At 39.6% G+C, this 25536-nt stretch overlaps 1 protein-coding gene across 2 annotated transcripts; it reads right to left on the reverse strand.

The window, feature by feature from the left end:
• Nucleotides 1-430: 430 nt before the first annotated feature.
• LOC115435583 (polycomb protein SCMH1) lies at nt 431-25411 on the reverse strand. 2 transcript variants are annotated; one of them, XM_030158096.1, is made up of 17 exons: nt 25297-25411; nt 24552-24689; nt 22366-22437; nt 22023-22100; nt 21660-21730; nt 21291-21525; nt 20461-20549; nt 19936-20179; nt 16423-16667; nt 14543-14734; nt 13745-13871; nt 12577-12777; nt 12140-12310; nt 10367-10486; nt 8128-8259; nt 2403-2530; nt 431-1132 (listed from the first exon to the last, which is right to left on the reverse strand). In XM_030158096.1, the coding sequence occupies exons 3-17, from the start codon at nt 22388-22390 to the stop codon at nt 1013-1015; spliced, it is 2178 nt and encodes a 725-aa protein (XP_030013956.1). In that variant the 5' UTR covers nt 22391-22437; nt 24552-24689; nt 25297-25411; the 3' UTR covers nt 431-1012. The 2 variants fall into 2 exon arrangements, with proteins under 2 accessions (XP_030013956.1, XP_030013955.1); XM_030158095.1 differs by having other exon boundaries at nt 19936-20182.
• Between the last annotated feature and the right edge of the window lie 125 nt (nt 25412-25536).

Below are 25536 nucleotides of genomic sequence, written 5' to 3' on the forward strand. Positions count from 1 at the left end.
GAAAAATTTGAATTTTAGGCTATGTCTGAAAACTGTCACAAAGTCAACCATTGTGAAATTTATTTGTATTAACTATGTAACATTGAACTAAAATTAAAGTGTATTTTTTGTTGCTCTAACCGACAAAAAATAGCAAAAAGTTGATTGGTAAAAATAAAGGGTAAAAATAGAAAATTTGAGATTTTTTTTTTACTCTTTTGCAAATATTAAATGATAAAAAGCACAAAAAACAAGTTTAATTATTATATATTTATTGAACAATGTTAAGTATGATAGGGCTCTCCATGTAGGAACTCTAATAATATAGTATAAAAAATTAAAAAAGTACAAATAACAAAGACAAGACAAAGCATTGTAAACAACATCCAGAATAAGAGAAATTTAACAGACTTCCTCTCTGAAGTATCTTATGAATAAATGTTTTTTTTTTCTTTAATAAAACCATTTTTCCTCCCTATAATTAATAATGTTGTAGTTGCAAAAAAGTGTGCCTCAAACAGAGACATTAATCCGAAGAATTCCCAACTATTGGGATGAATGTAGTGTTTTCTTCTCTTTAGGGTTTTCTTTTTTTTTTCCTTTTTTTAGCATATCCAACACAAACTGCTGAAAAAGGCAAAAATACATCCATATACTGATGAAGTACAAAATATGAAATGTACAGAATAAATGTAACATATTAAAGGCCAAAAAGCCTTTGACAATTAAAATGGCCATATATGACTTCAAGTTATTATACTGAAATGAAGAACAGATGATGGACAAGTGGGCGATCCTACGTATCCCATGCTGCCTTGAGGCTGGATTGTGCTACACAAAATAAACATTCCTCATTGGATGAGGCGAAGACAGGAAGTACGCAATACCAAAAGTGGTGGTTTGATGGCAGCTGCTACATGTAATGGTCAGTATAAGTCCGATACGCAGTGCACGATATACTGGTTCTAGAAAAAGGGGAGTGGGGGTTGGAAGTGAGTCCTTTGGAAGGCTGTGGGGTGGAAAGCTGACTTCCTCAAGTGCGTTTGAGCTTATCGATGTGAAAGGTGAGTTTGAGGGCAGGGCCGAGCTTCAGGCCCATGTATTTCATCATCATATCGCTGCGTAGCAACAGTAGTGCTTTGCCATCAATCTCCTGCAACAAAAATGGGAAAGAAATGTCTATTAAGTTAACATGACAGTGCTAAGAGTAGCAAAGTTAAACTTACAGCAGCAAATGACATCCATCAAATTTTTTTTCAAATTTATAAAATCCCAGTGTTAGCCTAGTTATCACTAATTAACTGGGACCCAACCGCTCACTCGCTCCTTACAGTACAGGCTGGACAAGCCTACACACTAGTTGCTTTTCCAGAGGACATTTGCGCAAAACTTTACAGATATTTACTAAATGTTGAAAAAACAGAAGTGCGTAATGTCAGTTTTTCCATGAAATAACAAATGCGATGATTTGTTTATTTATCGCGACGTGACACGAGAAGTCATTTCATAAACATGGCGACCAATGTAAATATGGTGTTGACTTACAGATATATTTATTATTATTATATACTACCCCTCTATCCTGTACAAAGTTAAAAAATTATTTGGTTTCCTGGTGTGTCCACACATACCACGCCATCTTTCTATTAAAACTCTTCTTCTTCGCCTGTTGTAATGTGCGTCAACATCCGGTTCTTTTTATTCACGACTCTAGTTACAGAAAATGGTCTTTCCATTACAGTTTTGCATGATATACCATTTGTGCTATGCTCAAAAAACCACATCTTGTCAGCGCAAAAACTTTTAATCAAAAAACAAGTTTTGGCAAAATTGTCATTTTTCCATTAGGTACATTTTTATGCACAAATTATATTCGCGCAATTTGAGGGTCAATGGAAAAGCGACAAATGACATATTCTGAAAATGCCATGAAACTGATGTCTAAGTATTGTCTTTCACAATCATACACCCTGTATTATAAGATCACAACTGACTTACAATGATACCTTCTATTTCTTCTGACCTGGTAGCGGACATGGTTTCATTGCTTATTGTCTCCATGTTTGTTGCAGCTGTGTGAAATTCCCATTCCCACAACGCACTTTGCGACAAAATTTCCGAAAAGACCCGAGTAATGTATCAGTTTGGTATGTAAACAAACCGACTGCTTATGATGGAGTCATCTTCGAAGTTGTTCACCATGAGGGAGGTGATTTAGGTGCCTAATCATGGAAAGACTAATGGATTAGTGATAATTAGGCTATCACTGGGGTTTCACAAATGTGAAGAAAAATTTGTGATGAAAGTCATACGCTGTTTTTAATGTGTATATTAAATGCACCAGTACTAATACAGAGAAACAATAAGGCATCTGATACAGACTTAGGGCATTAAATCATTCTAACATGTTACAGAATACATACGTGTTTCCTAAAAAGGTCAGCATGTGGAGCCAGCACTGGGTCGATGTCCCTGATGTACTGCATGACGTCCTCTACTGTCCACAGGTTAGGGTCCTGACCACTGGGCCGGGGGCTCTCCCGAAAACTGCCTGAGCACAAAAGAGGATGAGCACCAGTGTCATGAGACTTCGCAGTGTCTATGGTCAGTTATTTCTCAAAAAACTTGGAATACTATAACCAGGGTTCCTACAGGTTTCTACAAGTTAAATGTAAGCCTTTTTAAGACCTTTTTAAGACTACTTAGAGCAGAATTTAAAGCCCATTTCACAGCCTATTTCCTGGCCATACTGGCAAAAATTAGAGACTCCTAGAATTTAGGAAAACTCATGTCAACCAGGTCAAGAACGATCTTTTCTCCAACCAGGCATTATTAACTCTTTCGGTGCCAGACAGTTAAGGGGCTGATAAGCCTTAAAAGCCTTAATAGTGCCACAGAATTTTTCAGTATTTCGCGTCGTTTTTATAATATTTGAAGAATCCCGCAGGAAACCGCTCGGTAACATCCGGCGTGTTCTCCAAAGCCAATCTGATCGGCCCGCGGCACTTCAAAGGTCGTATTCGTAAAGCCGATTTAATCGGCCCATGGCACTGAAAGAGTTAAACTTGCACTTCCTCATGCTTACTTTTTGCTTATGAGCTGTCCCTTAAAGTTCTTGAAGACAGGTTTCTCGGCTGAATGCGTGCTGGGCTGAATGTTCTGTGATCATTTCTTACTGGGGGCTGCAAAGTTAGCGATAATAGATTCCTAATTTCAATATAAGTTGTCGGGTTGGAACGAGTGGAACTGGGTCAACTAATGTTACTTTTATTGCAGCTTGAACATTTCCCAGACACATTTAAACATAATAAGGCGAACAAATTCATGGCAACATAACTGAAGACCTACCATATCAAATTTAATACCTTTTAAGGACTTTTTATGGTATTAAATGCAAATTTGTAAATTCAAGACTTTTAAGACTTCTTAAGATCCTGCGGGAACCCTGTATAACAGTGTTGAGAAAAATTATTTCATTCCAAAGTTTCATTCTGAAGGCTGAGGCTGTTTTTAGTATGATGACCAATGTGTTTTCCTGCTTTTTTTCCTGTATCTCATGTCTGCCATTGACCCCTTTATCCTGTGACTGATGATGACTCAGTAAAACCTACTTCATCCTACATTAACATACAGCCAGGAGACAAATGGAAGGAAAAGCCTGTTGGGAGTATTCTGTTCCGTGATGACAATCGCCCCATGAGGTTAAAAGGACCCACTCGTTGACATGAATCATATGCCCGTGTTTCCTATTAGTTACTCACATTGTGGCAGCTCATTACTTTGACATATTGACATCTGAAGTATTTGAGGTGGGACCTGTTAAACAGACCATGGTATTATTTGATGAGTAATTTAAGAAACCCTGGGTGTGCCCCCTTCCATGGATGACTACAGGAATCACTTTCACACTGCACAGAACAAGCTGATACACAAACTTTGCAAATAGAAACAATAGACCTCATGCATGAATGCATTCCTATTTAGTTTTTCTCATACTCTTATATTTGTTCTGGCACAAAGCATTAACAGGAAACCAGAAAATCTTACTTGGGAATCATCAAATGTATATCATTTTGTGTTTAACCACATTTCTGATAAGCTCATTTGTAATTAGCAAAATAAAAAAGCCCAATAAACCTATAAGGGCAGAACGATATGTGTAAAACACTCCAACCTGAAATATCATGTTTAACTTGTACAAAAGACGGAGGGAAAGAAAAAGGAAAGTGGAGTGCCACCTGAGAGCAGTAAAAACAAAAACACATTTCCGTCTGTGAGTTTCTTGAGGAAAAAAAAATCCCATCATGTACGGATTCAGTGAAGAGTTATGTATGGCAGAAGTTCCTTTGTACAATGAATTCTGGATGTGTAGAAGAAAGAAAGGAGCTCCACCAATGAGCAAGTACGACTGAAAGGGGTCATACTTTGCTAAACCCACTTTTATTAGTCTTTGGTTCATTTATTTGTGTATTTGGACCCTAATAGTTCCAATACTTTGATTTTGAACCCTCCAGGTGCTGCAAAGTTATCTTTATATTCATTTTGACAAAAATCGAGTGAATTTCTACAACCTGTTTCAATTCCTGCTGAATTTGTTACATCTATAACTACTTATGTCACGAGATTTGCACACATAGGGTCAAGACTTCAAACGAACATTTCTCCGAGTACGACATAATTGTTTGTCAGCAGCAGCGGTTGTAGTCCACACTGAAAATATGTCTAAACTTTGAGCCGATTACCTAAAATGTTCAGTTGTTGGTTGAACGGGACAGAACAGCACAGCCAACAACCCGGAGGGGGCGGGGCGTGAAGTGGCTCATGTGCATTTAAAGGGCCAGCACTCAAAATGACCTTTCTGGTGTCATTACTCAGAAATAGGGTTGAAAATGGACCTGTGGAGTTGAATTAATGAAGAATTCAGACCCAAGCATAGCATTTAGTTTATGTAGACCACAGGGAAATGTTTTAAAAGGCATAATTCCATTAAAAAAAGCAAAATATCACTCCTTTAAACCCAATTCACACAGGATTACCATAACCTATGAATCTCTGGTGATTTGGAAATCAACGCTCATGTTGATGTTACATGCAGCACAATCGCACAAGATAAGCAAAGTGTGTCTTTTAGTAACGTTATTCTTTACCTCTTATGTCAATAGCAGACTCACAACTTACAGATAACTGTTGAAAGATAGAAAAATGTTCTTTGCTGTATCTGTCATCTAAATTTAAATGTATACTTTCTGTGAATATCCACATTATATCAGGACATGAACCTCTGGTGCTTCCACCATGAATAATTTTAAATCTTTCATTTATCACCACTGCAGCCTTTCATAGTTCTTAGCAAGGAAATGGGCCAAATAAATAAATGCACAGAAGAGACAAAAAATATGACCAATGGCCCTGTATCTCACCAGCATGTTCTATTAAGAATCAATAACAACCTGAATTTGCGAGGTTGTCAGGTTCTGCCGCTATGTTGTTGTCCTGTGGTCTCTGTGATACAGAATTATCTCCCAATTTCCATATATGACTTCCTTTCAGTGCTCAGTAGTAACTAGACTGATATCTGTGACCATTTACATGTTATAAGCCATCAAAATACGCACCTTTACAAGTAAAGGCAATTTTTAATGTTTCAAAAATTTGTCAAAAATTAAAAAAATCAAAGTGTTTCAAAACTGTGAATAAACTTTCTAGACACTGTCTCAAGGAAGCTACTTAAAATTTTAAAATTAATCTGACCAGTAGTTTCATCTGAGAAGAATTTTGAAGAAATTGCTCATGAAGGCGACGACACTGGTGCCGGACACAGCGCCTTCACAGTAACTCAGGGCCCATCGGCCAGTGAGCTGAAGATAATGCAAATACCACCAAATCACAGAGACATAGATTCACATGGGACTAATGTCATCTCAGGACCTCTGTGTTCATTGAGGGAAGGTTGATACTGTGTGGTGGAATTTGTACTCTACAAATAACAGACATGGCAGATTCACACGATTAAAATCACAGATGACCTCCAAATTTATGACACATTACCAGATGTGCACAGGTAAAACTAGCCCTTGGTGAATAGGACTTTACTTTTTGGTTTCTAGTTATAAGGCACTTCCTGCTGGATCTGACAGTTTTTAGGTGGTGTAGTAAGTCATACTTGTATCCTGGATGACTTAAATTAAAGTAACGCATTTACATTTCCAGCAGGTCACTGATCTAAGTCCAAACCCACTGAACTATGCACTTCCCTCAGTCAGCAGAACACCATGTCCAAGATGGGATTCTGTGTATCAGATGCCCGGAAGAAATTCCAAGATGTGTGTCAGCATTTTAGTCCAACTGTTGTCACTTAGATGAGACCTGCTCTTCTTAAAGAGGTTTAATGTTTTAAAATTCTTAAATGAATCACAAAACTTCCAGGGAATGTTCTTCTATTTTTATACAGTGAATTGCTTTTACATTATTATTTTGTCACAACAAAATGGAAGTTGGGTTTTGTGTATGCATCTTTATGTGGGTTTTTGGATAAACTGTTAAAATCTGATCTTGCTTATTGATACATGGATGATATTTACTTTGACTGACTGATTATGTGTTTCTTTAAGTGTCCTGCAACTTTTCTAGTGCGCAGCAACATACAGCACTCGCTTCAGTGACACACAGAACAACTCATAATTTACAGCTCCATAACATTCAATTTATTTATATATAATTATTTTGGATTCAGTGTCCTCAGTATCTCTGGCTTGCAGGAATCATCTATAAATCTTGCCAATACAAAATCCCAAAGTTAACCCTTAGGGGTCCACGGTCATGACCCTGTGACTGAATCACATGACATATTCAACACAGCGTAACGTCGGAAGTTGGTCACATAGACCACTGGGGACAACTGCATTTACAAGTGTGGACATGAAACACTCAACATTTGATGTTGATAGAGCAAATAAAACTAGAGATATGATGTTTTGAAACCGGAGCAAACAAATGTAAATAAAAGTATGAAAATGAGGTGGGACAGGCGTTGTATTTCTAACCATATCTTTGTCATTTTTTGTCCTTTTTCAAAACAGAAAAAACTGGCAGAATCTGTGGATTCTAATCCACAGACTGCATTAGCATTACAAGTAAGGGTGAGGATGACCCCCACCTGAACCAGACGCTGAAACCGGGAAGACCAGAAGGGTGAGAAAACCAGAGAAAACGCCTATGTAAAGGCATGCTTTTATGTCAAATATTTGAGTATAGTTTTAAATTATTACAATTTTAATTTCATATACCTAATATTTGGAACCAATATTCACTTTTAAAGTCTTTGAAAAGGTTCGTTAAGGCGGCCATACACTGTGCGATTATTTCGATCGTTGCACGCAGCTCCATCTCAAACTGAGCGAATCAGTCGTACAGTCAGGCTCACGATTCATGTTCTCACACTGTACGGACCGACGCTCGTATGCGACCTGACTGCTCACACTGTAGGACCATACACCACAGGACGCACGACACGTTTGAGTGTTGTATCCGGAAATACAACGTTAAAATACCAAGGAATCCGTAAAAGTGCATAGACGATTGTGTATTGGCGTGAGCCACGAAATGGTAGTGCTGAACAAAAACCAACGAGCTGCTTTGGTAATATGTGCCATTATCTGCGGGGAATCAAAAAAGAAGAAAAGACAACGATGTGTTCAGTGCAGGCATTGGTTGGCCAGACGTGGACAGTATGGGCTGTCATCCAGGAACTAGAGGTAAGCTGCAACAGCTAAACTGCACTAGGACAATAGCCAGCTACTGTTAGCTTGTACGCTACTGTACGCGTCTGTGTTCGCGCATGCACAGTGTGAGAATTTGAGGCACATCGGTTCTTGGCACTGCTTTGACAGTACGATACACTCACGAGGAGCGAGCAGGATTTCAAACAGCTCTGTTTTCCTTGCGAACACACGATTGCTGGTCGTGAGGTGGTCGTGAGGTGCTAATCGCTTCTCTTTACCCCATGTACACTGCACGAAGCACGACACACGATTAGAGGCACATCGGGCCCGATCCCAGAAAGAGTCGCACGAGTGAGAAATCGTCTCTAAACTTGCACAGTGTAAGGCCGCCTTAGAGCATCTTTTCCGTGTCAGTGTGTCTTCCTACCTGTAGAGTTGTTCCGGTGCAGCAGCTTGGAGGGTGACCTGAGGCCTGGTGTTTGTGCAGTGGAGTTTGGGGACAGAGGACTCTTCTTTAAGTGCTCTGATGCACTAATACTTTTCTCTATGAAGGACTCGCCTAATGAAAAAGCAGACAGCAGAGTCACCGCTGAGATTAAAAAAATCAAAACAACCCACATTAAACAACAGACTGCAAAGCAAATATTGACTTGACTGGTTTATTCCCATGAAGTAAAAACAGTGACATTGTTGTATCCCATTAAAAATACAACAGAGATTAGAAAGTGTGTTCTGGTTCTCTGTAGAAATGAAGGCCACTCTAAGTGTGTGTGTGTGTGTCTGTGTATAGGGGGGGTTATTACCCTTTTATATAAATCTCCTCAAATATTCCATTAACGTAATTAACATCTAAGGAAATTGGAAGATGATTAAATGATTAACCTCCTGGTCTGGTGCTTAATGCCACCCACTACTGAGCCAAGAGCTTCTTCTGTTTTACTCCCTACTTTTATCCACGATTATATGAGACTTTACTGGACATCTCAAAGTGGTCAATTATATTAACAGGCTTACATAAAATGTGCTGCAGAGTTAGGGAGGTGAGAGCCTGAAATTCCTGCCTAAATACCGCAGGCTGAACAGAGGATTTAATGAGTTTGATCAGCAAAGTTCTTTAATTTAAGTGAGTCTTATGCAAAAATCACAAACAATGAGAAAATACTAGGGGTGTAACGGTACAGAAAAAAATTCTGGTCCAGTACATTTTCGGTACAGTGAAGGAGACCAGTGAAGGGGGGCTATGGGGGGGTGTGCTCCGTAACTACCAAAAACTGAAAATGAAACTTAAAGGCTCCCGCAGAGTCGGGCGCACTGTGCGCTTACTGTGAGCGGCACAGACTCCACACGCACTGTCCGTGGACGTTTGAGGTTTCATAGTTGAGCGCACCAATTTCCTACATTTACATCATCCTACACTGTGTGACACCAAATATAACTATGCGTACGTGGAGTCTGTGCGGTCGTAAAAATTGAGCTTTGCGTGGACGTCTGCTTTGGGTTCGCATTGAGTCCACCTTGTGTACGCGAAGATGTCCGCGGAGTCAAGTACGCCTGACTCTGTAGGGGCCTTAACATGCATGTCTGGCTTCTGTGCCTCTGTTATACTCTCTGTTATCATGTTTAATCCCCCACCCCCCCTTAACGGCACCCCAGCCTCTGAATAAAGTGTTTTTTTGCAGTGGCCCGGAAACCCTGCACATGGGTTCTGCTTGCGGCCAGTGTTTGCGTTCTTCACGTAGGCTACATGTATTTGTTCAGTACACCTCCATATTGTATCGAAGGCCCCAAACCGAAATGGTTCGGTACAAACAAGTGCACAGTTATACCCCTAGAAAATACCCTCAAGGGATTTACAGACATATACTAGCCAGCAGCAGAAACCGAATGGATAAAAAATAGGACCAATGTCCCTGTATCTCACCAGCATTTTCTATCAATAATCAATAACTTCAATTTGCGAGGTTGTCAGGTTCTGCCACTGTTATTGTCCTGTGGTCTCAATACAGAGATCTATCTCTTAATAGAAGTGGGTGGTACTTTCACTGGAGGATAACTCAACTAATTTAATCAAAGTCCATATATGACTTCCTATCAGTGCTCAATAGTAACTATATTGATATCTGTAACCATTTCCACGTTATAAGCCATTAAATTATGGACCATTATAAGTAAAGGCACATTTTTAATATTTCTAAAATTCGTCAAAAAGTTTTTAAAAAAATCAACATTTCTCAAAACTGTGAGCATACTTTGTAGACATTGTCCCGAGAAAGCTATAGACAAAATTTGAAATGGGTCCGACTGGTAGTTTTGTCTGAGAAGATAAAGACGACACCAGACACAGTGCCTTCACAGCATCTCACAACTTATCAGCCAGTGACCTTAAAAAACACTGACTTGCTGTGACTCTGCCAAACTGTATACTACATGAGCTATAGAAAGTGAATACATCATCCTTCACCATATTGGCAAACTGAGTGAATACAGCCCAAATATAGTGAAAAAATAGGCAAGAAGTAAAACAAACAGTACATTATCTTAGGTGTTTTCAACTTACAACAGAGAAAAACCTTTAGCTCTGTCTGAAATGAAACAAGTAGACACATACAGATACTGGAAACCAGCCTGCAGCTGTTCCACAAATGACAATTACAAAAGTACCGTACCATCAGTGGAGTGCCGGGGGATTTTAGCCAGTTTCTGGGGTAGGGAACTGTAATCTTGAAGGAACCGCTTGGTGCCTCGGCCAGGGCCTGTCGTTAGGCTGTCTCCAAAACCTCTCCTTTCTAAAACCAGCCAAAACAGAGAAAAGAAAGATATTCATGTCTTTTGAGTCCTCGAAAAACAGTCAATTACTGCTGATTTATCTTGTTCATAACAAATGTCAGCAACAGCGATGCTCTTTGAAGGTTCCCACATTAGAAGTCATTTGTTTGTGTACAGCTGTGTAAATCATACTGTACATGTACCAAGGGAAGCACATGATGCTCCTCCCTTGAGAATATTTGTTCGTTCAGAGAAAATCATCACATAAGGCAGAGACACTTTTGTTTGATGCACAGATTTTTTTTTTTTTAAAGTATTTAAAACCGACACTAGTGTTTACTCCACAAACTGGTTTACTGTCATACTTAAGAGCACTCTGATTGTTTTTCATTCTATTAAAGCCAACAATATGAACTAGGGGTGTAATGGTACAGAAAAATTTCGGTTTGGTACGTTTTTGGTACCGTGAAGGAGACCAGTGGGGGGGTGGGGTAAAGGGGGGATGCGCTCCATAACTACAGAAAACCAAAAGTGAAACTTAACATGCTTCAAACATCTGATCCAGCTTCTGTGCCTCTGTTATACTCTCTGTTGTCATGTTTACCAGCCCTTATCAGCGCCCCAGCTTGTGTTTTGTGTTTTTTGCAGCGGTGCTGAGAAACTCTGCACATGGATTCTACTTGCAGCCACCCTGCTCATACTGTGTGCGTTCTGCTTCAAAACATAAGGCAAGTGTTTGCATTCTTCACATACGCTACATGCATTTGTTCGGTACACCTCTGTATTGTATCGAAGGCCCCAAACCAAAACGGTTCGGTCCAAACGAGCACAACGTTACACCCCTAATATAAATCCACACTGACTACTGTCTAAAACAGTGGTGTTAAACTTATTTTAGTTCAGGGGCCACATCCTCCCAATATGATACGAAGTGGGCTGAGCAAGTAAAATAATAAGAAAACAACCCATAAATACTGTAAATTCCAAACATTTCTCTATGTTTTAGAGTGAAAAAAGTAAAATTGCATTATGACAATGTTTACATCTGTGATCGTGTGGCAAACATGAACAAACATGACAAAACTGAAATTTATGAACAAAAATAAGTGCAATTTTAACAATATTATGCATCAGTTAATCATTTACACATATACATTACAACTTACAGATCACAGTGGATCTACAAAGGCACAAAACATTTAGGAACAGACAGAATATTGTTAAAATTGTCCTTACTTCTCTTAAGAGATTTCAGGTTGTTCATATTAGGTTCATTATCAGGTTATTCACTGTTTTCTGAAAGGATAGTTTAGAAATGCAAACATTGTTATAATGTAATTTTATCATTTTACTGATCCAACCCACTTGAGATCAAATTGGGCTGAGTGTTATCCCTGAACTAAAATGATATCTTACTTTATATCTTACGTGTAATTTTTGCATTTTGGAAATTCATCCCATGGGCTAAATTGGACACTTTGGTGGGCTGGTTTTGGCCTGTGGGCCGTATGTTTGACACCTATGCTTTAAAAAGCTTTAGAATCTGCTTTACATTACTCTTTGTATGTCTTAACTTGTCTTGCACTGGAGAGTCTTGCATAGTTATAAAAGAAATCTGTTTTTATATTAACAAAGCTCAGAATTAAATGAGGCTGTAAACAAATGGCAGGAACCTGTAGTGTATGTGTGTCCGTCGTAGTGCAGGCCTCCTCTGGCTACAGGCTGACTGCCAAACAGAGGGTCGCAGTGAAGGTTGTGGCAGAGTTTCTCTAGGAAGCGGAGGACGTAGGTGACACTGCTGACGGTGGGCAGGGTGAGGGTGCGCTGCTGCTTGTCAAAGTAAGCTGGATGGAACATAAATATACAGTCTTGTTATCCAGGGTACAAATATAGTCAGTGATTCATCAGGTATACAATCTCATATTTTAAGTCCCTTTTACTAAAAATCTTAATTAAGTATCTTTCCATAACCCCCTACTAAAATACCAGAAACCTAAAAGTGTAATAGATCCCAGAATACATTAATATAAACTGTTCACAGAATCTATCTTGTACCAGAGAGATGCACCGATAGAATTTGGCCACCTTTTCAAATGACCATAATCCCCACCTGAAATGACTTCACCGCCTTGACCAGACTTGAGGCAGGAGAACACTGTGCCCTGGTTGTGGGCTGAGTCCACACAGGCCTGGACACACTGCTGAAGAACAGAGGAGGCCCGGCCTGGGCCAAAGTGGTCTGGGAGCTGCTGGATACGCCGCTGGTCCAAATGGGGCCCCACTTTGCCGTACTTGTTTAAGTACACACAAACTATGCAAAAAGAACAATCCAACATCAATATCAACTGTATGTTTTTGTTTGTTTGGTTTTTTTTACAAAAAGACTAATTACTGTATAATTTACATAAGCAGCTGCTATGCTATGCTACTACACTTGTTTAGTGAAGGAATGTTTTATGAAAATTTAATGCTCAAACAATTGACTTGAAGCTGAAGGACAAAATCACAGAGGAAAAAAAAAACATCAAAATTGCAGCTCTATCATTTTGGTCCAAATAAAAATGCTAAATATGAATACAGACGAGCCTGACAATGTTTCACCCCATTATGGAAAAGTACAACCACAGTTTCATACTTCTGTGATGGAGGCACAGAGCAGAGCAGTAGAACTTTGTCCAGGTCAACCCCATATTCAACCCCCTGTACCTGTCTGTTATAAGCCACAAACCTGCATATGGCATAGACTTACTACAGTCACAAAAACACAGGGATGGAACAGATGGAGAAATCTTGCACCAATTAAAACCATGTGAATTACAACATGCTAAAAAGGTAATTATGGATTTTTTTGCCCAATGACGTTAAAAACTCTCAGGCACTACAGCTTCATAAGTTCAGTTTGTGCTATTTGGCGGCACCTCATGGTAAAATTCCAAACTGCAACCAATTTATGCACATCTTCAAATCCTCTCCTGCAGTAGCTGCTAAAAACACGAAAACAAAGGGCCCCTGTAAGAACTGGTGTTTGTTTGCATGCTTCATCCTTTTGGTAAAGGGCATATTACACTGGAAGAAACACTAATGAAGCTCAAAAACAGACACCATTCATAATAAAAGAAAAATAATTAGTCATCCCATTCTCTCTGTAGATATACAAAGTTCTTTTAAAGGTAATTTTGAGGTGATGATTGACAAATAAAAACATATTAATTAATATGTATATGGACAATGAAACTGTCTGTACGTCCATTTCATGTGTCCATGTGAATGTCCTCTACCTGTGGGGGCCTGAAGTGCAGAGTTGGGGATGGTGGCGTTGTCCAGAGGCACAGTGCTGGTGTCCGGTTCTGGGGTGCTGCTGGTGGGAGATGTGGGGACTGGATTAGGTACCACGCGAGGTTTTCTCTGGATACAAACACACAAACATTTAAGAATATTACAACGCTTCTGACTCTGTTGAAATAGAATGACTGGTACTTAGTTCCAGTTGTTTGTATTTGGGCCTACAAACAGCTCCCTTTAAATACAACAAGGTGTAAAATGGAAAACAAACCAGAGATCAAAAGGAGAATTCGTGACTGCCAAATTTCATCTTACTTCAATGGATTATCAGGACCTCATGTGTAAGATGGTTTTCCAGAAATCAAACTGGACGTTGCAAGCCTTTGTTATGGAAAAGTGGTGTTTTTCTTTTTTTTGGTTACTCTGAAATAGAAACCAGCTCTATCTATTTCAGTGGGAAAAAACTACAAAGCATTCATTTATGAATTTTAATACAAAGCACAGCCCACAATCCATGATGAAATAAAAAGAAATATTCTCCCTGTGGTTCTTGAAAGGAATATTCTTAGTTGACAACATAAATATCTATTGAGGTGCTGTCCTGTATTAGTGACATGAAAAGTTAAGCAGAGATGAGAGTGGGAAGACGCAGACTACACTGATTAATACAACAGCCTTCTCAACACATGCCAGTTATTTTTTCCACAAACATGTTCCTCATTAGCATAATTCCATCTTAAACAGTTAATAATGCCTGCGTTCAGGTGCATGTGCAGTCATCTATGACTACATACCTTGCTACCAGGCTTGGGCCCTCTTTTCTTTGGGATTTTGATAGGTTCTGCCTGAGTCTGGGTCTGCTGCAGGGCTATTCTCTGTGCCCAGTTGGTTGGAACTCTACCTCGCGGTCGTCCTGCTGCCGTCACAGGCCGTCCTGGACCAGCCATGGCATCTTCCAACCACCCAGCCCTCTTTGTCCAATTCAACTGTAAACAAACACAATATCCTTGTAAAATACTTGAATGGGTTATATTTTACTAAACCCACTTTTATTAGTCTTTGGTTCATTTATTTGTGTATTTGGACCCTAATGATTCAAAAAGTTTGAATCTGAACCCTCCAGGTGCTGCAAAGTTATCTCTATATTTATTTTGGCAAAAATTGAGTGGATTTCTACAACCCGTTTTAATTCCCTCTTAATTTGTTACATTTTAAAACTAGTTACATCATGACATTTGCACAAATATGGTCAATACTTTTGACGAACATTTCTCAGAGTACATCATAATTATTTGTCGGCAGCATCGGTTGTAGTCCATACTGAAAATATGTCCAAACTTTGAGCCAATTACCTAAATTGTTCAGTTGTTGGTTGGATTAATGAACACAAGTGGCTGAATGGGACAGAGCAGCAAGGCCAACAACCTGGGGGGGGGTAGGTGTGAGGTAGTTTATGTGCATTTAAAGGGCCAGTGATCAAAACGACCTTTCTCCTGTCATTACTCAGAAATAGGGTTGAAGATGGACCTATGGAGTTGAATTAATGAAGAGTTCATACGCAAGCATAGCATTTACAGTTTATGTACGAGGGCTGTTCAATAAGTTCATGGCCTCACCCAGAAATACTGGTTGTTATAATACAGGATGTTACATTCTTTCGTGATGGGATAGTGATGCTTGAACATCGATGGACCAAGTGCATTGCTGTAAATGGAGATTATGTTGAAAAATAAAATATAAATTATCAGTCTGTGTTGTTCTGTTCTGGGTGAGGCCATGAACTTATTGAACGGCCCTCGTAGACCACAGGGAAATGTTTTAAAATGCATAATTCCATTAAAAAAGCAAAATATCACCCCTTTAATTTTGGGGGTAGGTCAGTTACAGAGTGTAGTGTTACTTAGGAACACTTCATTTAACATGTTTTCTTCATTAAACTATTAACTTGTCACATGTTTTATTTTAATGTATTGCATTTATTTGTTTGTTGTATACGAGTGGAAGCATTTCTTTCTTCTGTACTCCAAAATCAAAGTAAATAAAGAAACCTGAACCTTAACCAGTATTTAGTAAGCCTCATTTAGCCACGCTAAAACAGTGAATATGTGTTTAAGGCCCAGATTTGAAGTTCAAAAAACAGCACATGAGACAGGATACAGGCTAAGTCCACTGTGGTATTTTAAAACACATAGATTTTGCTACTGCCTGCACTTCTCTGATATTTAGAGTTTTGGAAATGCTGCTAGCACCGTTTTACTGAGTTAACTCTGGGGTTGCATTGTAGTCTGATGGGAGAAAAAAAATGACTTGTAAATGATGATGCAGGCACCCATGCTCGCTGTCTGACTGACTCATATCAGTTTTAAGTGCCTGCAGCCACTACGTGTCTTGATCCATTCATCCCTGATTCATGGTGCTCCAACCACGCAGTGGTTTCTAGAAGTAGACAGTACAACATGGATACTGAATCACACATGTTTCTGTTCTTGTTGTCTCCGGTAGCAGCCATTGTGCAGATTTTATAAATTTTGTTTTGCATTCCATCATGCTACCACTGACAACATTTAAGGCAGCATGTCAAATAAAATCCAAATTTTATGCATGATTTAACTTATAAAAAAACCCAAAACCCTCACATGTGCGTACTGGTACCACTAAACCACATCCTGCCCACCTTACTGCCAGGTTTGGGCCCACGTTTCTTGGGGATCTTGATTGGCTCCAGGCCTTTTCCTGGCTGTAGACTCTGTGGTACCGACGGCGAGGTCTTTGGACTCCAAGGGCCCGTCACCTTAGTTTTCCTACGGCCTGGCTTACGTCCCCTCTGACCTGGAGGTCTGCCCACCGTGGGGGTGGGGTGCATGGCTGGACTCTCCACACTCCCTTCTGTTAGTGCCCCGAGGCTCTTCGGCAACACAACTGCATGGGCAAACACAGATAGACAGTTATGTGTGAAGATGAAGTGAGATAAGACATGAGTGAAAGCTGAGCAAATCTTACTGTGCACACAGAGTACTTTCTAATATCATGAGTTGTGATAATATATTTGCATTTGATGTGACACTAAACATTTATGAGTATTAATATTAATCATCAATTTCATCTAAGTGACATTTATACTACATTACAAGTGATAAATGTGGTCCTAATGACAGAAGAAGATGCACTCATCCTTAGAATGAGTTGTGTGCTTGACTTTACACACCAAAACCACTGATGCTGATACAAACACACACATTGCACAGTCACAGTGAATACAGTATATGAGGTTATTACCATCTTGTTAAATACATCCCTATGTAGAATCACTTTCACTGATGAACAGGAATATAAAATGTATCATTAATGCATTGTTTCTTTGTCACAATAGGTGGCAGATCACTTTTTTTTTTTTTAAAAAACACTGCAGATAAAGCTTTACAGACTGTTCATAACACCTGATCTTAAGCTTTCTCAGTTGGAGAGAAGGTCAAACATTCTCTGCAGAGAAACAGTTTTCAACTCTTGAACTTCCTTCCTCAGATGTAAGCCTTCTTCATCTCTCAGACTACACCGTTCTTCACAGTGAGAGCAAAAGGCAGAATAAGGAAAAAAGATTCATTGTTTAGACAAAAAGTGAGCACTGCGATTCATTTAATGAGGCTGCTTGCTTAGCTAAAGGCAATCTGACTGCCAAAGAGCTCGAAATGTTGGCAAAGTGGCATTTTTGCACATAAGTATGTAGAACTCAATGTAGAGAACTCATTTTGCAGTAAGGTATTACTTTGATTGCCAACAGCAGGACAGTGAGCTGTTCCCATTCAACCAAAACTACGAACAGTGCAAAAAGGTACACAGACTGGAAGCTGTATGAAAGATCAAGGTCAAAACTGGGCTGTTTAAGAAGAAAAGACAAGGCTTCCACAGATAGTTTTGCCTGACGAGTCTCAGTTGGCTAACATAAGAAGAAATATGTAAACATCTTAACAGCCTAAGGGATAAGCCCTAATAAAAAAACCAAACTGCTGACAGCTGAACAACAGTCTTCAATTTTATCCTCAAATTCTCATCTCAAACACACTCTTCGCTTTCTTAATGAGAAGCATTTGAGGGATCACATGAACCACATGCACACGCACGATAAACCACTTCATGTTAAATGCACAAAACCAACTGAATAAGCTGTGTGCTTTAAATAAAACATAAAAACACCCGGATAAACTATACACTTGACATGTGCCATCTTAGCTGGCAAAGGTACAAGAATGTGTGCATGCAATAACAACCACAAAGAAAGGATTAACTACGCATGCACCTGCAAGCCTACACACACAAACGCCCCCGTAATGATCCAGGATCAATCCCAGACAGATTTAAGAGGAGTGGCCACATTCATTAACACTGATCTTGGCTCAAGGGGGTGTCAAAGCATAGTCTACCAAGAAGTAGGAACATAAGAAAAAACCCTAAAGAAACCTGGTTGATTCATGACAGAGTAGATCAATTGTAACAATATGCTAAAAAGGTCTAAAAAGCTGTAAGTTACATGTTCATTGATCAGTGGCAGCACTCGTAATCACAGCCATACAAAAGCGTAACAAGCAAAGCCTTGTTTTTTCCCTCTCCGCTGAGTGCACCGAGTTCACTGAGTTCATGAAGCCACCACTGCCAGCTTCATGTTACAGGAGGATAACTTCTTCAGTTTTTAATCTATCACTCAAACTGTGTTTACTGTGATTTCATTCATCTTTACTCACCTCTTCTGCTATGAAAGTCAAAAGTAGTCCGCTTGTCTGCACAGCTGTCCTCAGATTCACCCTTTCCTCCTGCCCTGTCCTCCTCTATGCTCTTCCTCAGATTTGCTCCTCCTTCCTTTCTTTTTCCCCTCTCTTCTCTTATGCTCTCCTCCCACCATCTGCTTACAATGTAAACAGACCACCTTTCACAGCGTACGTCTGTCTTTTCTCTCCGCGTCTATCCTCTCTTCTTAACTCATTTCCCTCTGATGGGGTCTGGTCAGATCCTGTTGTCCTAGGTGCCAACATGAGGCCTATGGAGGGGCACCCGAGCTCGCTTCGACAACGTCATATTCCCAACCCTGCCAACTGGGTGAGTGCCAGGCCTTCATAAAACACTAGCTGGCTGCAAGGCCTTGTCCTGCCTCCCCATTCCCCTCCTTCTTTTTCCAGTCTTTCACACGCAGTAGACATTAACAGATCAGTACAGCTGACCTTGTGGCTAATAACTTTTGTATCCACTTCATAACCCTTGTCCTTCAAGTTAAAAAGCTTAACACAGCTACAGCTTCTGATATGGTTCAACTTTAACTGAACCATGATTCATAACAAGGAAATGGAAAAGCAAAACAAAAAAAAACAAACAAACAAACAAAAAAAACAATAAAAAAACCCCAATCATCCAACCGTCATTTAGTTCAGTGTCATACTGTCAAAGATTCTGTGGTCCTGTGGATGTAAAGGTTGTCTTATTTAACACTTGAGCTAAACAGGACCTTACTCCACAGTGGAAATACACTTTGTCAATGTGATACAAGAAAAGGGAAAATTGCTTTGAAAGCATCAAAAATTAGAGAAAGAAAAACAAAAAACATGTTGATGACTTGGGAATCATTAAAGGTCTCTGCTGTTCTCAACTAATGAAATTCATGAGTTTAACATGTTTATGAAACCTTTATGAATGAAATTTAAGACCTAGTTTTTGAGTGGGTCACAATAAGGCCAGACTTTAGTGATGATCAGAATGCAGAACATATTGGATAATGGCAGGCATTTGCCAGAGGCTTTTTACAACAACTTGATTCTTTTCTTGTACCATGTGACTGTAAAGCCTTTATACCTTAACTTACTAATTTGAGCATTGTATTACAAGGTACAGCAGGTTTCAAATTTGTTATTTTCAGTCAAAAAAAAAAAGGAAACAGTTAAAAACAAGAGAGTTAATGAAATGTTCTAAAAATCATGTAGATTGCATTATCTAATCCACGTTAAAGCTTGCAAAAAGAGTATTTGAGACAATTTAAGACATTCTGATACCTGGAATTCAGATTGGATGACAAGAGACTTCAGACACCTGGTTTTTCAGACCGTAACAGTAAAATGTGGGGAATGAAAGTGAAAACTGTATATCTTTGTGAACCTTACAACAGTGAATCTTTGTGACATTTGCAATAATTTAAAAAGGTACAGACCTTTGGTGCCAGGCGGCTGCAGGTTGTCACCAGTGAGTGAACACCAGCCAACCGGGAAGATGTCACGTGAATCGTAGCGACAATAGTAGTCAAAGGCTCCTCTCCAGCCGTCAAAGGTGACCAGCACCTCCACGCCACGCAGTGCACCCACAGTGGCCGGGCAGATAAAGTGTGGGTTTTTCCGGTCCACCGCCTCCAGCTTCATGCCTACTTGGAATGAATTCTGCTCTGGAGAAGGAGGCTCCTGCTGGGAAACAGGTAGAGAGACAAAAAGGGTCAGGTACACAAGTTGACATGTGTTCATGTTATGCATGAGTACCAAGAGGGCAGCAAAATTCCAAAGTAACTATCAATGTTTGTTCCAAAAGACTGGTAGAAAACCACAGGATTCACATCAACCTTTACAATTTGCATATTCAGTAAACAAAAATGAATCATCAGTTTCCTCACTGTTGGACTGACAGTAGCAACACATTCAGAGGCCATAATGCATGCATGTTGAGCTTGTGAGCCTCGCACAGGTACCTTGTGAAAGATGCGGGAGGGTGCCATCTCTGCTCCGTTTAGTGTTTTCAAAAGAAACATGGGCCAGGACGATGCATTGAGACGGAAACCTGAAGGAGAAACCTGTTATAACTACATCCACTGTACGATTAGCAAAGGAACTTCAAAAATATCATCATAACGATAAAAAATATTTCAGTACTGACGGTGGGGATGAAGGAATAATTTAGCACAAAAACTACCCCTTCAGGATTGATTTAGTTTAGCTTTAAAGTCATTAAACTGAAATATGGTTAGGTGGTTCTGTCTTATACAATATGCATGTGTCCTTAAATTACTTTTAGACTTAAATACGACACACTGACACCTAGTGGGCAAAAGAAAACCCTAAGAGAAAAACAAAAAAGCTGACGCCCTGAAAGTAATTTTAAGCCTTCATACAACAGCAACATGATGAATAACTATCATAAAAATGTTGTGAAATATTAATTTTTGAATATTTCACATCATAATTATTAATACTGGCTGTGATAAGAATTTGCAATACTTATACATATAACAGTAGGTCCAAATAGACACTCATCTTCAGAAAAAAAAAAAACAAAAAAAAACATGAATTCAATGTCATTTATTCAGCATCAATTTGATTAAGGTAAAGAAAAAAAACGTTGCTTTTTTTCCCATGTAATATTTGATTTCTTGAATTACATAACGCTTAAAGGAAAGCTTTAAGAACCCATAGTAAAAATACCAATTTATATATTGATGTGCAAATTAATGACAAGGAAAAAAAACACCTCCAAAGGCTAATGGCCTTGAGGATAAAGGTTTATTTGTATTTGTATCCTTACCTAGTGGTGGCTGCAGCATGCCTCCGTTCTTCTCACAGTTCCCTATCGGCTGGATCTCTGACGAGTCCACCAGGCGCCAGAAGTCATTCTTGTTATCAGAGCCGTCCAAACGCAGCCGCAGCCGTGAGCCTGTCAGGCCCACCACTGTGGCAATACAGGTGGACGTGGTGTTCCGCGGGTCCTGGGCCTCCAGCTTCATACCTGCCTTGAACTCATTAGCTGGAGGAGTGAGGCTCTGGAAGGTGAAAATAGAAGTGTGAAAGAGTGACAGGGAACGGCAGTGGAGGAACAAACCTCTGAAGCCAAGTAATCAGAGACGATGCTTATGCTGTTCTGCTGGTTTAAAGTCACAAGAGGACACTTACTCACCTGTTTGAAGCAGGAAGCAGGTGCTGCAGAGGTACCTGTCTCTTTCAAGTATTTCTCCCAACTGAAATGCCCTGAACAGGAACACCAGTAAAAGGGGTCTTGTGTTACAATAGTATTAAAATGCATATTTGTATTGTTTGCATTTTGATCAGAATTGCATCAGCTTTCATGAAATTTCTTGTGCATCCCAACAAAAGTAAATACAGGCTTTTACACATATTAGCTAAATTTATTGCAAACTCATCCCTGATGTTTAATGTAATAATGCAGAGATGCACCCTCAGGCACTGTTTCTCATTAGAATTACATACAATTACTTCACATATCACTGACTGCTGAGCTTATTATTATTATCATTAGTACCTTGGTACTGTGAGGGCACCCGGGAGGGCCGTCCGCTTCTTGCATGCTTGATCCTTCTGGCATCTTTCCACTCTATTGCTGAAGGAGCAAGGAAATTGAGAATTAGCTTTCCCCGACGAGGGACTTTCCTGTCCATCAACACCTTGCAATACTTCTTAAAACATAATAAATGGTCCAGAAATTATTGAGGACAACAGAAGTATAACAAGATAATACACGTCTGTCTACACACACAAATATGCAGGAATTGTCAGCATAATGACAAGATATTAGACAAAAACATTTATTGTAAATGAATAACAATTTACTGTAACATTCTATGAAACATGTAATAAATATCTACCTCTCTGTGGTACAGGTTTCCTCATGCTCCGACAATGCTGACCAAGCTCACGACACGACAGTGGCCTCCTCGCTATGACAAGGAAAATTAGGAAAAGGAAGAGTAGTTACATGTTGTGTCATATGAATACTTCTTAAGTTTCATACTTTCCACTTTTAAAAATGCAAAATTGTCAAAATCCAATTCACAACAGACCTTTTCATTCATAAATGAACTTCTATGATCATTATCACCTTTACAACCTCATGCTATTATTTTCAACGCCATTTTTATGCGATACAACATATGTTAAAAAGTTTATGAATGAGACAAGAATAAATACAGTCAAGCTCACATTTTTGGCATCCCATTAGTGTAAGTAAACGGTGCAGAGCCTGTCTTAACAGATTCTTTGTTGTAAATACAATTACGGGAATAGACTTACAGAATATAAGTATACTATAGAGAATATAGACTACAGAGAATAGACTTTAAAACAGCTCTGCTCGTTTCTAAGTCTCTCCATAGTCTAGCACCAAAGTACATTTGTGACATGTTGGTCCCATATGAACCATCTCGGACCCTGAGAACCTCAGGGACTGGTCTTTTGCTGGTGCCCTGAGTCAGGACTAAACAGGGTGAAGCTGTGTTTCAGTTCTATGCAGCTAAACTCTGGAACAGTCTTCCTGATGATGTGAGACAGGCCTCTACTGTGACAGTGTTTAAGTCCAGGCTGAAAACGGCTCTGTTCAACTGTGCATAGAACAACTGAAAGGGTTCTATCTGCACTCTTCTCTTTTACTTTGTTTTAATTGATTATTATATATGTTTGATTATGTTTTAATTGTAATTGTGTGTTTTCCATTTTTGTAAAGCACCGTGAATTGCCCTGTGTATGAATTGTGCTATACAAATAAATCTGCCTTGCCTTGCCTATGAGAAACAATACAAACAACCAAGAGGCTAATAACATGTTTCTTGTTCAAAGTTTATTTGCTCTTATTTTGCAACCTAATCAAAATTGGTGACCCCATCTTTAGGAATGCACTAAAACATCCATCACCATACTAGTTCCTGTCAATGTGTCAGAGAAATGTGTGCTGAAATGAAACTAAATCTTTATATATACAGAATGTGTATTTTCTGTAATAGTGCAACCATTTAAAAAAATCACTTGAGCTCTTTGGTGGTTATGTATAATTAAAACATTTATAGAACAAAAGGGATTTGCTGTAAAAACAGCTTTCATCTATATAACTGCTTGTACTAATAAAAATGATCACATGCTAATTGTACTGCTGGGTTTCAATGGGAAACTGAAGAGCTGGCCATGTTGGCTTCCTAGCTCACTGGCCTTGTCTTCTTATAGCAGGCAGGGGGTCGTCATGGGAGGCTGACAGTGTTCAGTTCAACAAAGAGACCAAAGCTATCAGCGTGCTTCAGCCATCCAAACACATTACAGGTTAAATCTGACCTAAGGACAATGAATACTTCATGAGGGACACAGGTTGGGCAGAAGAAACCTCTCTGTTTGCCGTGGTTACCTAGATTCAATTTGGTTTAATACGCAGTGGGCTGGAGGCAGTCAGTCAGTGTATCACATGTTAATATTTACCATATATCTGACACATATTATACATTAAAAAGCTGTCTGTAAGTGGGTGAATATGTGTTAATTACCCATTATCTAATAATTCTGATGCTGAAAGTACATAATTTTATGTGAGTGGGCACAGATTTAGAAGAAAGTGGCATGTTTTGAGGCTCAGTGACCCCGTGTAACCCAAAATAAAGGCTCAACAACATTATCAAAGGAACACAACACACAGGTCAGTAGGTCAAACGGATATAAACAAGTGCTTTAGGCAGGTGTTGATCTGGTCAGCTGGCTCACACAGTGTGTTATAGCATTGTAAGAATTAGCAATTTCCATTTTTGACTGAAATTTGGAGAGTTAATACAACAGAAATTATGATTCTTGAATAACAATAAATAATAAATCAGTTTCTGTAATGCTTTAATATTATCGAGAAGACTAATCTGAATTTGACAGCACAGAGCCAGCTTTTAGGATCAGTTAACCATCTGCTAAATTTCAGAAACACTCAGAACTCTACACAGCTCCATCTTTATGAGCGATGATACAAACGATTAAACTAACACCGACAAGACAAACAAACTCAGTGTTGTTTCACACACACGCCTACCTTACAGCTTCATAACCGTTTTAGCAGCGTTTCTCTTCTCTTCTCCGGGAGATTTCCGATTCAATAGAAGTGCGCCTTTTTCCTCCGCCAAGGGGGACGGCGTCCGAATTAAAGCGACCCCGTTCCTTGTTTTTCCGTCTGGGGAAGTGACAGGAGCACTGACGTTACAGGACTGAACAGGTACACCCCCTGTTGCTCACCCATTTGAAGTTAAGACTCACTGTCCGTCTTAACCCGGCCTGTCCGACACTTATACGAGACATTATTTACATTTATAGCAGAAATAACACGTCTCGCATTACCCAAATTGGTTGAGCTCCATTCAAAACACAAAGCCAACACATGGGACCCCCCCGCCCCTGCTATATTTTCATGAGCGCTAGTTGCTTATTTACATGACAGTAGCGTCAACTATCTTATCGTAGAGTTAACCCCAGAACAGCGATAACTTAAGCGGCACAAATGAAGCAGTTTTATGTCTGAATGAATGGAGACACACAGGCACGCATCCAGACACCACATCCAGCATGCTAGGCTACGCACGGCTAAACACAGACATGCCCACTGCCCTGGATGCTAACCTAGCATGCTAGGTAGCTTGCTAGCCCGTTGACCTGATTATAAATATTAGCATAAGCAAAACGGGAGCATAGCAGCCCCCCGAAGCTGGGCTGGGATAATTTGAGGTCTGTGCTGAAGCTTTGCCTAAAAGGACGCGTTGCTCGCTGTATCCGAGGATGTTTACCTTGCTTAGAAACGTGTGTTTGTTTCAGATGTAGATTTAGCGCTTGTCCGCCATTTTTTTCCCACTCGATGAGGAGGGGGTATTTTGCCAACATTTCTTTTGCAGGGCAGTCAGACCAAACGGGCAAGCTGAGGACAGAGAAAAGGGGGATTCGTCGACCCCTGCTGGCCAATTCGCAGTTGTACAGCATATTGGAAGTGTAGGAATAAAACTGTTAGTGTTATTAAAAATACATGTATT

Source organism: Sphaeramia orbicularis, chromosome 16, assembly GCF_902148855.1.
Source record: "Sphaeramia orbicularis chromosome 16, fSphaOr1.1, whole genome shotgun sequence".
Lineage (NCBI taxonomy): Eukaryota > Metazoa > Chordata > Actinopteri > Kurtiformes > Apogonidae > Sphaeramia > Sphaeramia orbicularis.